This window comes from Culex quinquefasciatus, chromosome 3, assembly GCF_015732765.1.
Source record: "Culex quinquefasciatus strain JHB chromosome 3, VPISU_Cqui_1.0_pri_paternal, whole genome shotgun sequence".
Lineage (NCBI taxonomy): Eukaryota > Metazoa > Arthropoda > Insecta > Diptera > Culicidae > Culex > Culex quinquefasciatus.
This window is the reverse complement of record NC_051863.1, coordinates 196,697,961-196,712,505: the sequence shown is the minus strand read 5'-3', so window position 1 is coordinate 196,712,505 and position 14,545 is coordinate 196,697,961. Positions and strand designations below refer to the sequence as shown.

The window sequence follows — 14,545 nt, the reverse complement described above, 5'->3', positions numbered from 1 at the left end:
ACAAAACGAAAGCCGTGATGACAGTTGACGGAAAAGAAGTGAAATGGCTTACATCTCTTTTGACGGAGGACCACGCCACGCCACGCTTTTTGGTGTCTCAGTTCAGTAATAAGTATTTATGAGCTGAACAGAAATTTTATTGTATTTGTGGAATCCCGATATTTACCGACGAGAATCCCCAACACCGGTCTTGGCTGTTCGACTGTTGTTTGAGGAGAAAGGACCGTGCGTCGTGTTTACTCACCTCACCTGACAGTTGAGCGCTGTCAAATGCAGAATCCAGCTCTGCGCCAAAGCAATAATATAAAGGGTCAGACTCACCACCACACATCCTCCCTCCTCTCCAAAAAAAGAGAAAAACCTAAGGGATTTCAACATTTCCGACACTCGTTTGCCCTGGCTTGTGTGAAATTTACCATTTGGCTGTACTAGTCCAAAACCCAGATACCGGCGTGAATTTTTTTCTTTTTTTTAACCTTTCTCTACTCTTTAACCAACTCATTATTTTTTCAAACCTTGGTTCAAACTCAGAACCACTGAAAATCAAGTCCAAGGTCTGAGCGATTGGAGCCTTGATAGTGAACAATTTATCATTGTTCGCTTCCCTCGAAGGCACCCACCGCATGGCATTCCAGAATGTGTATTGCCAGCAAATGTCAGAACTTTCATTGCAATACAAAAAGCGACCCAAACAAGAACAGAAAATAAAAACGCGCAGTATGTGACTTGACAGCGCACATCCGCCGTAGTGCGATGCTGATTTGCCACTTATCTTTCGCTTTACATAACTGCCCTGGCGATCTCTTTTAATAGATTTCTACTCGGTTGTAGGTGTTCGATGGCTTGAATGGTGAGGCAATCCAAACACTCTCCATACACCACTATACACTTCGGGACTCGAGTTGACGACCCTTGGATCAGCGAATCTACGAAGCAGTTTGATCTTGCCCCTCTTTTGTCCATTTACCGGAGAGAGGACTGCTACACCTGGAATGACCTAACAACCCACATTACCTCTGCTGGCACTGTATCATTAGCTTGGCCTGTTGCACGACTCTCCGCCAACAACCTCAGTTCATGGGTGCATGTCTCTTATTTAGGGACTCATTCTCCGCCGCCACACCCCGTCCACAAATACGCCGCCGAAGATGGTCATTAACACCGGCGCTCAAAGACGTCGGGACTCAGGCTCTTGCGCCGACAACACAAACTCATCGAAATCAACCCCGTCGATCGCAACGCTTGGTTCAATGCGAGCCCTAGGGGACTCGGCTCCTCTTGCGAACAGGCTCCTTATCTCTGCCACATTCACGTTTAATCCAACCTTCTCCGCTTCGAACAAGCGTACGCATTCACAATCACTTTGAGCGTTCTGTCGTTTGGGAAACAGAACTAACTGGTTGGACATGCTGAAGATCATGTCTCTTATCCTGAAACCAGCCTGTCAACTTCCAGCGCTATACTGAAAGAGGCAAAGAACTCCTTCACCCTGTTGTAGCTCCACAAGTGAAGTGAACGAGTCCGACTCCGTGCCGATATCCTCTCACAGCACTGAGCTCTATCCATCATCATCTTGATTTGTCTGATCAGCTTCCAAGGAAACTCGTATCGTCCATTATTGTAATTGCTCTCCGCGATCGACTGAACGCGGCCTTGATGTTGATGAACAGGTGGTGCGGTGACCTAACAACCTAATCTCTACATAAGGCTGGAACCGACATTCATCCGACAGAAAACACGATCTGTTTGATCTTGCCATAAAAAAATGCCAAACCGGGGACGGCTGGGAATGAACCCAGGCAAGTTGCCGAACATAGACTATACCGAAGCAGACCTGAGCGTGGTCGAATTGTTGGAACCCAAACGTGTCAAAAAGATCGGCAACGCCCTGAGAACCACCCTGAGAGCAACAATGGTTGCTGCACACAGAGATCCACTACTGCGCCTTACAAAACAAAGTCTGTCGAATTTGTACACCGTCATTTTCAATCCAGCCCACCGCCAACTCAGTTGTCTTCTTGGGCCAAGTCTAGCCCGAACACCAACATTCAGCTGAAATCGATATTTTCCCGTACATAAGTCCATCATCTCAAGAAACACCGTTCCACTCGCAACAGGGCCAATCACGCAAATGCCTCCGTCCAACTGACATCCCATATTGCATTCGGACTCATCTCAGTCTTTCGCATTTGGTTCAATCTTACGGACATCTCGTATCCGCCTTGGGCTTGCGGACATCCCATCTCGCTTTCAGTCTAGTCTTGCGGACATCCCATCTCGCATTCTTATTCGCTTCAGCTTTCGGACATCTCATCTCGCATGTTGCTCTATCTTGCGGACATCCCATCTCGCATTCGCTTCAGTTTAGCGGACATCCCATCTCACATGTTTTTCTATCTTGCGGACATCCCATCTCGCACTCGCTTTAGTATGGCGGACATCCCATCTCGCATGTTGCTCCATCTTGCGGACATCCCATCTCGCATTCGTACTCGCTACAGCTTTCGGACATCTCGTCTCGCATGTTGCTCTATCTTGCGGACATCCCATCTCGCATTCGCTTCAGTTTAGCGGACATCCCATCTCGCATGTTTTTATATCTTGCGGACATCCCATCTCGCACTCGCTTTAGTATGGCGGACATCCCATCTCGCATGTTGCTCCATCTTGCGGACATCCCATCTCGCATTCGTACTCGCTTCAGCTTGCGGACATCTCGCATGTGGTTCAATCCTGCGGACATCCCATCTCGCATGTTGATCTATCTTGCGGACATCCCATCTCGCACTCGCCTCTGTTTGGCGGACATCCCATCTCGCATGTTGTATTCGCTTCAGCTTGCGGACATTTCGCATTTGGTTCAATCTTGCGGACATCCCATCTCGCAACAATCTCGTAGACAAAGTTCCTCGTTTTGGCTTCAATCTTGCTAACATCATCTCTCGTATAGAATTCTGCTGAACAATGCAACTATGAAAAGAAAAAATAACAATTAAGCCAGTCAGGAAACACTCTTGAAACTTTTATGAAAACACTCGTTGCATATTCGTGTGTACAAACCTTACGACTCTTCTCCACAAAACTCTGTAAATGGTAATCAACACTCTTAAAGAACACCATACATTTGCATTACTTCTAGATTCTTGCGAAATAGACTTTTCCAGCCCACATTAGAACTCGCGAATATAAAATTGGAACCTTCATTCGTTCCAGATTCGTCAACACTGACCTTGAAAGCCCTGCTACACAAACACACCTGAGCACACCTTAGGAATCAAATCTACGAACTTATGCTGGAGTAAAAACTCTTACAACACGGTTGGCACTTTCATTTGGTTTGCATTCATAAGAACCTTGCGAGAAACCGCAACACGAACTTGTGTGATCAGACCTTAAAAGTCCCGCACAGAACCCAGCACTCACCTTCTACTCGAAATCCCACCAAAAACACACTGCACTGTTTTGTCCTGTGCTGGGGATTCTCGTCCGGTTCCTTCTGGTTCTGCTTTGCTTGCTATCTGTTTTAAATGGCAAACCTGGCAGGATCGCCAATGTGGAATCCCGATATTTACCGACGAGAATCCCCAACACCGGTCTTGGCTGTTCGACTGTTGTTTGAGGAGAAAGGACCGTGCGTCGTGTTTACTCACCTCACCTGACAGTTGAGCGCTGTCAAATGCAGAATCCAGCTCTGCGCCAAAGCAATAATATAAAGGGTCAGACTCACCACCACACAGTATTGTACACTCAACCCCCGTTGGTTGGTCACTTTTTCGTTTGACACTTTTTTAGTTTGTACCAGTTGGTTGGTCAAAGTCAAACTAAAAAGTCTCGAACTGTCACTTTTTACAAGGCGCTCACGTACACTATCAAAACAAACGTTTGGTAGTGTGTGTGAACTCAGTGTAAAAGGGGTGTCAAACTGAAAAGTGACCCCGTTCGTTTGACAACAGTTGGTGTCAAACTATCGGGGTTTGAGTGTACAATATTATAAAAGTAATTGGGTACTAGCCCTATGTCAATTTGTATGTACAACGGTAAAAAAACACGATTAAAAACCATTTCTGATCACTTTTTTTTCATTTTAATGCAAACATTTTTTTGACAGGACAACATTTTTTCGATGGATGGACTATGGAGCTTTTCTGTCAAGAAGGACCGCGACGTTATTTTTTCAAAATTGATTTTAAAATCCATTTTAAACTCTTTGTGGTCGTTCAAAGGGTCATTGTACTCAAAAAAATAAGCGTTATCGCTGTAAACAATAATATCAGCAATCTAAGCTTCATTTTAGGACCCAATTGTAATTATTACAATAATAGATCATTGAAAGAAAGGCTCATAGAAATATCACATGTTTTACAAATGAATTTGCCCCATACCACTTTGCATGTGAATGTCATGTGCAAATCACATAGAAAGTTTTCATCGCGCTGCATGTTCAAACCAAGTGGAAATCACGTTAGCTTCATGTGTCGTTTCACGTGTCTGTCATAAGAACTGCTTATGAAAATGAAATGGATTTCACTTTTAAATCAAATGTTTTTTAAGTGAAGATTTCTGGTAAACTTTTCTTTTTTTATATTCATGTTTTGAAATAAAAAGGCATTTCGTTTTTTGAATATATATTACACTTTTAGCACTGTCTGCTTCGAGAATACACATACACTTCACTTTTTCATTCACACTTCACAAAAAAATGCTCTCCATACGAGCAGCAAGCCGTGCTCCTGCGCCACACACCAGGACTTTTGTGGGTCTCCTTGGACATTTTCGGATCCTCGTTAACCATCAGAAACATGCCTCGATGGGAGTCAAACATCATCAACCAAAAAATCTTAGGCAGATACTTCAAAATTTTTGGGACACGGTGACGAGAAGCAGACGATGATAAGAAATATTTAGAAAATACTTCCCATAGTTTTAGAAATAATCCTGCCACAATTTCGCGAAAAAATACCCTCTTTTCTGGAAAATAACCCAATTTAAACGCGAGAGCTCTGACTCAGATTTAATGTGAGTGGCCGTCTTGACTTAGACTATTTTTTCCTTTCGAACTTCAATCTCAAAACATTCGATAGTAACGTGAAATTCACTTGAAACCTAAAGGATAAGTCAATTTTGGTGAATCGAAGTGCAATCCACGTGAATCTGGGATGAAAATCCCATGAAAAAATAGTGGATTAAGATGGGTGTAACTGACGTGGTTTTCACATGCCTTTATAATGCAATTCATGTCTAAGTCAAAGGAAAATCATGTTAATTCATTGTGTTAGTTTTTAGACGTGAAAAAGCATATTGTGAACTTGCTATGTTGGTTTTTTTCAGTGATCTTGCCAAATCAATCGAGAAATAAAAGTGCAACATGGAGTTAAACTTTCTGTCAAGCTGCGAAGGTTTCACTCCATGTTACCGGCTCACATCTCTCTTTTTAATTTCTCGATATTTTCCTTGCACTAAATTGAAGTGAGATGCATGCCGACATTTTTTTTTCAGAACCACCCTAGCAACGATCAACAACGCGCGGGGTTTCTGACAGTTCTTGTTTATTTATTAATTTCTTAATTTTTGGCACGCATTTTACAAGCTGGTGAACGAAACCAAGAACGAAAACAATCCTGGAACCTGGACTAAAATTAAAATTTTACAATCGCGCGGGTTTAACGCTGATAATTAACTAGCCCTGCGTATTCTGAAGCTTTTCACCTGTGAATTTGCTTTGATTGCCTTAATTTGAAAACGAGTGTTTGAAGAAAGCAAAACTGAGTTAGGTAAGTGATAAGATCTACATCTGACATGTTTTTACAAGATTCCTTCTCCGATCTAGTTGAAAATGAAATTTTGGAAATTTCACAATTTTCGCCTACAATTTAAAGAGTGCAACATTCTCAAGGTCACGTCAATATATTTATCAATCAATTCAATATTGTTTATTATTTCGCTATATTCGATAAACAGTGCATATTCCACACGCATGTGTGCTAAATTACTTGTTACATTACAAAGTATTACAGGCTTTCCAATTCCTTGATTTCGCTCTCAATGTTAGCTCTGGCAGTTTGCTCGTATCGGTCTCCAAATTCCTTCGTTGCATAAATGAACGGAATCCGGCTGAAGGACTGTAGAATCTTCAGCCGCATCTTGTTGTAGGAAGCGGGTTCGGGATATTCCTTGCGCAGCTGTTCCGTGTACAGCTTGTACTCTTGTGGGGGGTGTCTTGGGGTGTAATGGGAGGGATTAGTTCGGTTTAGTTTTGTAGTGGAATTAGCTTACCCTAAAATCAACAGGTCCAAATCCTGGAAGAAAGCAACGTCGTCGTCGGGCAAATCGGAACTTTCCACCGTTGCATCCCCCAGCAGTCGCAGGACGTTGTTAATCAAGGCTTTCTGAAAACACACACAAAATGAAAACAAAGCTGTATCGATCGATTCACGTTACAATAGCCCCCCTTCCTTACATTGTCTACGCTGGCACTGGCCAGGAATTCCTTGAGGGCATCACAGTTCTCCGCCGCGCAATCCCGACCAGCATCAAAGTGGAAGTACTGAAAGAGCGTTGCCAGCTGCAGGCAAACGCTGGCCCCAGCGAGGTGTTCCAACTTTTTCGCCAACATTTGCTGCTCGTTGTGGTAGTGCCTGCCCGGTTGGCCGTACTGCTCTTTAAGCTTCGCTAGCCACTGGTCCGCCACTGCCGGATCAACTTCCAGCGCGGTTACGATGTTTTGCCAGACGGAATCCATTGAAACTTTTTGCTTTCCTTGAGATGAGATGAGTAACACAAAATGAGTCGTCGTCCTTTTCGTCGGGTTGCAACAAAAGATTGACACCTAAAACCGTGGGGATTCTGAAGGGTGTCCTGGGCACATGCGCACATCGCGCACCACGTGCCATTTCTCTGATAATGATAATGACATTGGCCGGAGGCGGGGAATCGTCCATGGATGATGCCATTTGGGATACTTTTTGATTTGTTTCAGCTGAGCAGTAGGGATGTCACGGAATAAAAAGCAGCGCCAGAGCGTTGGCAGAACGCCCCGTAAAGGGAGTCACACACCGAAAGTGACCAAACCAAAGCTGGTGATCGATTTGAGGGGGAGGAAACAGCGAAAGCAGTTGACCAAGAATCGCGAACTGATCCGGAAGCAGATCCTCGGTAATCGCAAGCGTATTAGCAACAGCAACAGCAAGCTCCAGATCCTGTACCCGCCGATTCCGCCGCCACCCACACCGGAGCGAGTCACATCATCCAAAACTAGCCAACGGCAGAAGAGCAACCAGCACCGACCTCAGCGCAAGTTCGACACAATCACCGTGATCGACTCGGAAGACGAGGGAGTTGGCACCAGTGCCAGTCAGGATGCGATTCCCAGTTTCTACGAGGACAGAACCGGGGGATTCGACAACAAAGATGTTCCTCTGTACGTGAGTCACTACGGCGATGTGCAGCTGTTGGAGGAAACGCTTGAGGAGGGTGAAATCCCTGATGACGAGGAAGATCTGAACCGAGCGATCGTAAACGTTGAGGTGATGCCAGTACAAGATGATGAGGACGACGACGTTATTCAGGTCGACGACAGCACCGTGATTGAGCCAACGGTTCCAATGCCAAAGAACGAGGACCAGTCGGTCATATTTTGCTCGGAGGTGATCGATCTGTCACGGGCGGTGGACCGGAATAAGCTGCTGGACTTTATCCCTATAGGGTACGATCCAGATCCGGCGGAGGCCAGACAGCGATCGCCTCGAAAGCGAAGTAAGAAGCACCGCGAGGATAAGCATGCGGAACAACCGGAAGCAGCACAGAAGGACGCGCCACCACAACCTGCCAAAGATGTTGTTAGAACCGCGAAAAGGATGGTTGTCATCGATGGAAATAATGTTGCGTATGGGTAAGTACTCTGCTTTTATTTTAAATTAATCAAATACATCCTAACAAGATTTTTCCCCACTCTCTCAAAACCAGTCACAGCGTCGGGAAAGAATTCTCGGTAAAAGGTCTGGATATCTGCATCCAGCACTTCAAGAAGATGGGCCACAACGTCAAAGCGGTCGTGCCGCAGTTCCGGCAAAAGAAGGACAAAAGCACGGACCAAAAGAGGCTCGATGAGCTGTACAAGGCGGGTGACGTTCTGCTCGCACCCTCGAAAAGCATTCCCGGCCAGTACTCCTCGAGCTACGACGATCGGCTCATTTTGTCCGTGGCGGAAAAGTTCGACGGTGTCGTCATTTCCAACGACAACTTCCGTGACCTGCTGCAGACCGACAACGAATGTAAGTACAAGGGCGTTTGTTCAACTCAAACCTCTATCAACTTAAAAGTCCAAATTTCATTCCAGCTTGGAAAAAGATCATCAAAACCCGGGTCATCGGATACACGTGGGTCATGGACGAGTTCTTTCTGCCGGACGATCCGTACGGTCGGCACGGGCCCAAGCTGAAGGATTTGCTCGAGAGCAAGCCGCAGAAGTGATTCTTATTAGTTTTCCTTTTTTTGTTTATGTTAACATATTACATATTTGAGGCGCCTGTTTAAACGAAGCCCAACCAGAATTCATTCAAATACATATCACAGCCTTTAACCTTAAACTAGTGTGGCGTCGATTAACCCTAAGTTAATAAATTAAAAATGTTACAGTTTCATCCACAATTCAAGTTGTTGCAGTTGTGTTCGTTTTGGTAACATCTTCGTACGAGGGTGGCATATCTGAAATAAAACAAGAAGAAACAATCAAAGTTTGTCCTCACTATCGAGGGAGAAGCCTACCGTTGGTGGTGTTGTACGGTTGTGGTCTGGTACCAAACAGCGATCGGTGTGGAATAATCGGGACGGAGCCGTGCTCGGACGTTGGTGGGTTGGTGGGAATCGTGTAAACAATGGCCGTGTTTGCGGAAGTAGCGGCGGCTGACGAAGGTTTGAATTATTTTTTTAATGTGATTTTTTATAGAATAGAAATGTCTTACCACGAGTTGTGAGGATTCTCGTTCGGTTGTATCGTCTGTCAAACGTGTACTGCAAAAGCAAACATATTTCTGGAGTTTTTTTTTCTTTTGAAAACGTCAAATAAATCAAAATTTTTATTTTTGCTTTTTAGGTTTTTTTTGATACTCCTGACTCAAAGCGTTTTCAAAAACACCCTTAAAGCAAAAACTGGAAATTTGGTTTATTGGATATTTTCAAAAAAAAAAAAAACTCCAGATTTGATCAAAATTTCTTTCAAAACCCTGATTTCGATTAAAGATACAGTAAAGAAATTGAGAAGTTTTCTGAGGATTTGAATAAATGTGATTTTTCAAGTATTTTTAAAAAATATTTTAAATTACATTTTGTAATCCAGTCGACTGTGCTATACTGCCCCTGATCGCATAAATGTCCCATATGCATTTGCATCGATTTCGATTTATTGATGCAGTTTGGTTCAAAATTGTGTGCCTTTCAAAAGAGCCTATAACATCCAGTACTTTGTTCTAGAAATCAGGAGGAAATCCAGTTTTTTCGCGAAAAATTAACACGCAGCCTTATGTATGGAACAAACTTCGAATGCGTTTTTCTCAGCTTGTTCTTTTTGCATATGGGACATTTATGCGAACATGGGCAGTATATAACTAGAATTTTAGTATTAAACAATTTCTTACTTAGTTCTTATCTTTTTTTCTTCGATCGTAAGTCTTTATGTGTCGATTAGCGTGGTTCACGTTTCTATGAAAAAGACAAAAGTTGTTATTTTCGAGCGCCTCAACCGGAATTCCGTTCTACTATGTCCCCAAAAGCACTCCTGAAATTTTGAGCCGATTTGGTTGGATTTAGTAGTTCCACCATCGATCTAAAGTTTGTGTGGTTTTTGAGAAAATTACTGTGGAAAATGAGCAATTTCTATATCGTAACAGAAAAAAATGCACATTTTTTTTTCAAATGGCTTCATTCTCGAGATTCATATAGATATTGGTCTGGGGAATAACTTTGTAGAACATTGCGAAACGCTGCGAATTAATCCTAAAAGATACTAGTACCTTTAGATAACCCATTTTGGAGGGGCTTCATGGTGTGGGTTAAAACGGGCCCTTTCTCGTTTGTTGCTTTTTCATCGATGGTGCTTTGACTTCTTTAATCAATGTTTATGAAAGTTATTTTAGAACCAATGCGAAATTTTATTTCAAAACAACCAACGATTGGTTTGGCCTGCGGTGTTCATTCTTTTCGAAGCGGTGTTGTTCCAGGTCGTCAGAATGTTCACGAGACGGTGTGGCCACCGGGGATGTTCCAGGTCGTTAGTTCTCAGGACGATGTGGCCTCCGAGGTTGACGGAAAGCTTAAAAGACGGTTCGGCCACCGGTGTTGTTGTAGGTCTTTAAAAAGTGTTGTTCCAGGTCGTCAGAATGTTCACGAGACGGTGTGGCCACCGGGGACGTTCCAGGTCGTTAGTTCTCAGGACGATGTGGCCTCCGAGGTTGACGGAAAGCTTACAAGACGGTTCGGCCAATGTTGATTTTCTAAGTCGTCGAAATGTTCTTAAGACGATGTGGCCACCGGTGATGTTTCTGGTATTGTTGTTTCTTATAGTTAATAGGACGGTTTGATGTTGTAGGTTAGTTAAGGGACTATATGGTCACGGAATTTTATATAAATCTTTGGACTGTGTGGCCATCGGTGCTGTTACATGTCTGTAGTTCATGGGACCATAAGAAAAAGTCTGCTGAAAAGTGTTCCTCCGTTGCACAGCAACCTAATTGTTGTAACGTAGTAACTTGGAATTGTTTGGAATTGATTTCATTTCAAAATTCCATCGTCCTCTGTCCAGTATAGAAGTAAAATGGTCAAGACACGCAAGGAGGCGTCCGTTTCGCTGGTCGGAACTACCGACCCGGAATCGTTGGTTCAACAGGTTAAGCTGCCGACGGTGGGGTGCGTTATGAAAAGATTTTTTTTTTTGTTAAGCTCGTTGAACTCCGTGGTGTTTGCTATAAATAAAACGACGTCCGAGCTTCTACAAGTATGGCAAAAAACCACTATTATTTGCCAGATGCACAAGAACGTGGCCAGGACCATACGGAATCTGCTTGCAGAGCTAAAAATGGCGCAAAAAGACTCTTATCGCGACACCGAAAGGAAGAGGAAGTGGAGAATAAGGATGGATCAATTGCTGGATGTATCCCTGAAAAAAGTTATCATTGAAGACCCGAAAGTTGCAGAATTTTTAGAAGATCAGAGAAAGGAGCGAAATTTTTCTTTATCAAGTATTAACGAGCCACAGCTGTACAAGAGAACTAAGAACGAACATAAGCACGCAGAAGAAGAAGAAGAACAAGAAGCTACAGGTACTCTATGACATATTTTAACTATTGACAATAATGTTCATCTTATTGAAGATGTTGAACATGATTTCAAGCCACCACCACCAAAAAAGATCAAAAAAATGCAACAAAGAAAGAGCGAACCATCCAAACCGGAAATTATAACGGAGGACGTTGCTGAAGCTTTGGATCGAGCAAAACTTTCCGATAGACAGGCATTAAAGATCATTTTACCGGTTATGGACGCTATGGGCCAAGATCCTGCCGACGTACCAATTTCAAGATCAACAATTAGCCGGAAGCGGAAACATGCGCGAAAAGCCATCGCCCAAAAAATTCGAAAGGAGTTTATTCCGGCTGACCCGATGGTAGTCCAGCTTGGGCAGAAGCACCACTGGCGACGGAAGCAGCCATCAACGATCTGATGCTGTGGAAGAACCTTCAGTTATTCAAAAAGACTGATTCCGAAATCGGTGACGCCGTAAGCAAGGTACTTGAAAGACACCTCTGGTACTTATCGGAGGATCTGCTCGGCATGTCTCTGTTTTCTGTAAAGGTAATTTAATTTAAAAATAAATACAACATAAAAAATATGTTATTAATCAAATATTATATAGCTCTCACATCGCGAAAAAGACGAAATTGTCAGGGCCATGAAGGCGAAAACCGCCAGCGCCGAACGATCTGTAACCGGCAACAAAAGTGTTATAAACACCAAGAACCCATGTTTGGCCGACTTTGCAACCCAGAGATCTTTGTTGTTTTTTACCAAGATGGAGATAGAAGCATCATTTATGGAAAGCCCATCAGCGACATGGCAGCAAAATTTGAACTTCCAGAATGGCGAAAAACGTGTGAAACAACTGATGATCGTTAATGACCTGGCTGAGAGGGCGTCAAATTGTGTGAAGAATACTGCAAAATTTTAACCAAAGATGACGAAGAGAGAGTTCATTATGCAAGTTGTTGAGAAAAATCGAAAGTCCATCAGCACAGATTGCACAAAAAAGGAACTCATGCTTGCATTGAAGAGTGCATGATTTATTACCTAATCTTTAATTGTTGACCTGTTAATTGTTGAAGTTTGCGTTCAGTTATTGAATTAAATCATTAAAAATGTTACGAAAATAATCAAAACAACACAAAAAAAGTCTTTACTTCTACAATGATAATAGTCCTAAACTCTATCCGAAAGTCTTGATCTCATCTACACCCTCCCAGAGCATTTCAACCGGTGGTCCTATCGTCCCATGCACTAACACACTTGACACAACACAAAACCGTTCCATATACATTCCGACGACCTAGAGTAACTCCGGTGACGGTCCTGAGAACTAACGACCTGGAACATCCCCGGTGGCCACACCGTCTCGTGAACATTCTGACGACCTGGAACAACACTTTTTAAAGACCTACAACAACACCGGTGGCCGAACCGTCTTGTAAGCTTTCCGTCAACCTCGGAGGCCACATCGTCCTGAGAACTAACGACCTGGAACGTCCCCGGTGGCCACACCGTCTCGTGAACATTCTGACGACCTGGAACAACACTTTTTAAAGACCTACAACAACACCGGTGGCCGAACCGTCTTTTAAGCTTTCCGTCAACCTCGGAGGCCACATCGTCCTGAGAACTAACGACCTGGAACATCCCCGGTGGCCACACCGTCTCGTGAACATTCTGACGACCTGGAACAACACCGCTTCGAAAAGAATGAACACCGCAGGCCAAACCAATCGTTGGTTGTTTTGAAATAAAATTTCGCATTGGTTCTAAAAATAACTTTCATAAACATTGATTAAAGAAGTCAAAGCACCATCGATGAAAAAGCAACAAACGAGAAAGGGCCCGTTTTAACCCACACCATGAAGCCCCTCCAAAATGGGTTATCTAAAGGTACTAGTATCTTTTTAGGATTAATTCGCAGCGTTTCGCAATGTTCTACAAAGTTATTCCCCAGACCAATATCTATATGAATCTCGAGAATGAAGCCATTTGAAAAAAAAATGTGCATTTTTTTCTGTTACGATATAGAAATTGCTCATTTTCCACAGTAATTTTCTCAAAAACCACACAAACTTTAGATCGATGGTGGAACTACTAAATCCAACCAAATCGGCTCAAAATTTCAGGAGTGCTTTTGGGGACATAGTAGAACGGAATTCCGGTTGAGGCGCTCGAAAATAACAACTTTTGTCTTTTTCATAGAAACGTGAACCACGCTAGTGTCGATAGAAGATCTACAGGCCATTCAAATCCCATTTTTTATATTCCCGACTTTTTTCCGACTTTTTCAGAATTTAGAATTCTTACCCAAAAAATGAAAGCAAATCTTAAACGTTACTTAATCCTTCCTTACATTTATTATCCAAAATAGACACAAAAGGGCGGAACTTTCAGTGTTCTATCAATTTGGCTCATCATCAGCTAGGGAACGAAAACTGGGTGATTTGAAATGAGGGAGATATTTAAAATGCATCTACAAAAAAACATGATTAATGCATCTTGAAACAAGATTTGAATTATTTTTAAAATTGCTGAGAAATGATCGACGATAATGATACATTTAGAGTCTTAAAAAGTGAAATTAACGGAATTTTGAGTAAGCTGCCTACATTTTATAGTTTTAATCACTTTACTAAAAATAATAATCACACGATATGGCACTTCTTTTTCACCGCGAAACTCAAATCTAAAAATAAGCAGACTACTCGCCAGGAAGTGGTAGGATCAGATCGTTATCAGTCCATTCCTTCGAAAATTTTGATAAGATATAGATGCATAAATGTAAACGATTCGGAAATGTATATTCTTGAGACACATTCTAGATAATCTTTCAAAAATATCGCAGTATGATTTTTTTAATTGTTTCTAGTATTGTTTTAATACTGTATAAAAATTTAGAAGCAGCTTAAGTTTTCCCACATTTTACTCCTCCTCTATGCTTACCACAGACATCCAGACAAGAATCAGCAAGAATATGATCAGCGGAACTATGATTGCGGCAGACATTTTCCCAAATTAATCACGAATCACGATGATCCATCAAATTTAGCTACACGAAAAGTTTTAAGGCAAAAACTTGGTTTCACCACATGTTAACCACGGCACGCAATCGGAACGGAACTGAAATTGAAAGTGTCTACTTTCGTCGCGACGCAGCTTCGGATCGTTATCTTGGCCCTTTCGATAAAACCTCGCGCTTGTGATAAGATATTGGAATAAAACGTGTGTGTGCCAAATGTGATATCGATTA

At 42.7% G+C, this 14,545-nt stretch overlaps 3 protein-coding genes across 3 annotated transcripts; 1 reads left to right on the top strand and 2 right to left on the bottom strand.

Annotated features, from left to right (window-relative positions):
* The first annotated feature begins 5,548 nt into the window (after nucleotides 1-5,548).
* On the top strand, nucleotides 5,549-8,537 carry LOC6031155. The gene is made up of 4 exons (XM_001841946.2): nucleotides 5,549-5,771; nucleotides 6,977-7,888; nucleotides 7,963-8,270; nucleotides 8,336-8,537. The coding sequence occupies exons 2-4, from the start codon at nucleotides 6,990-6,992 to the stop codon at nucleotides 8,467-8,469; spliced, it is 1,341 nt and encodes a 446-aa protein (XP_001841998.2). The 5' UTR covers nucleotides 5,549-5,771; nucleotides 6,977-6,989; the 3' UTR covers nucleotides 8,470-8,537.
* Nucleotides 5,886-6,857, bottom strand: LOC6031156. The gene is made up of 3 exons (XM_001841947.2): nucleotides 6,458-6,857; nucleotides 6,274-6,386; nucleotides 5,886-6,216 (listed from the first exon to the last, which is right to left on the bottom strand). The coding sequence occupies exons 1-3, from the start codon at nucleotides 6,737-6,739 to the stop codon at nucleotides 6,009-6,011; spliced, it is 603 nt and encodes a 200-aa protein (XP_001841999.1). The 5' UTR covers nucleotides 6,740-6,857; the 3' UTR covers nucleotides 5,886-6,008.
* On the bottom strand, nucleotides 8,486-14,409 carry LOC119770032. Its single transcript, XM_038264127.1, has 4 exons — nucleotides 14,239-14,409; nucleotides 8,961-9,009; nucleotides 8,764-8,901; nucleotides 8,486-8,703 (listed from the first exon to the last, which is right to left on the bottom strand). The coding sequence occupies exons 1-4, from the start codon at nucleotides 14,299-14,301 to the stop codon at nucleotides 8,648-8,650; spliced, it is 306 nt and encodes a 101-aa protein (XP_038120055.1). The 5' UTR covers nucleotides 14,302-14,409; the 3' UTR covers nucleotides 8,486-8,647.
* Between the last annotated feature and the right edge of the window lie 136 nt (nucleotides 14,410-14,545).

Bases quoted from the DNA above. Each gene is read 5' to 3' on its own strand.
- LOC6031156 (XM_001841947.2), bottom strand. From the start codon at position 6,739: ATGGATTCCGTCTGGCAAAACATCGTAACCGCGCTGGAAGTTGATCCG. The intron at 6,387-6,457 runs GTAAGGAAGGGG...GTGTGTTTTCAG, and splicing joins CCAGTGCCAGCGTAGACAAT to AAAGCCTTGATTAACAACGT. The intron at 6,217-6,273 runs GTAAGCTAATTC...TTACACCCCAAG, and splicing joins TTGGACCTGTTGATTTTAGG to ACACCCCCCACAAGAGTACA.
- LOC6031155 (XM_001841946.2), top strand. From the start codon at position 6,990: ATGTCACGGAATAAAAAGCAGCGCCAGAGCGTTGGCAGAACGCCCCGT. The intron at 7,889-7,962 runs GTAAGTACTCTG...TCTCAAAACCAG, and splicing joins GGAAATAATGTTGCGTATGG to TCACAGCGTCGGGAAAGAAT. The intron at 8,271-8,335 runs GTAAGTACAAGG...ATTTCATTCCAG, and splicing joins GCTGCAGACCGACAACGAAT to CTTGGAAAAAGATCATCAAA.
- LOC119770032 (XM_038264127.1), bottom strand. From the start codon at position 14,301: ATGTCTGCCGCAATCATAGTTCCGCTGATCATATTCTTGCTGATTCTT. The intron at 9,010-14,238 runs GTAAGCATAGAG...TTGCTTTTGCAG, and splicing joins TTCTTGTCTGGATGTCTGTG to TACACGTTTGACAGACGATA. The intron at 8,704-8,763 runs GTAGGCTTCTCC...GTTTTATTTCAG, and splicing joins ACCGTACAACACCACCAACG to ATATGCCACCCTCGTACGAA.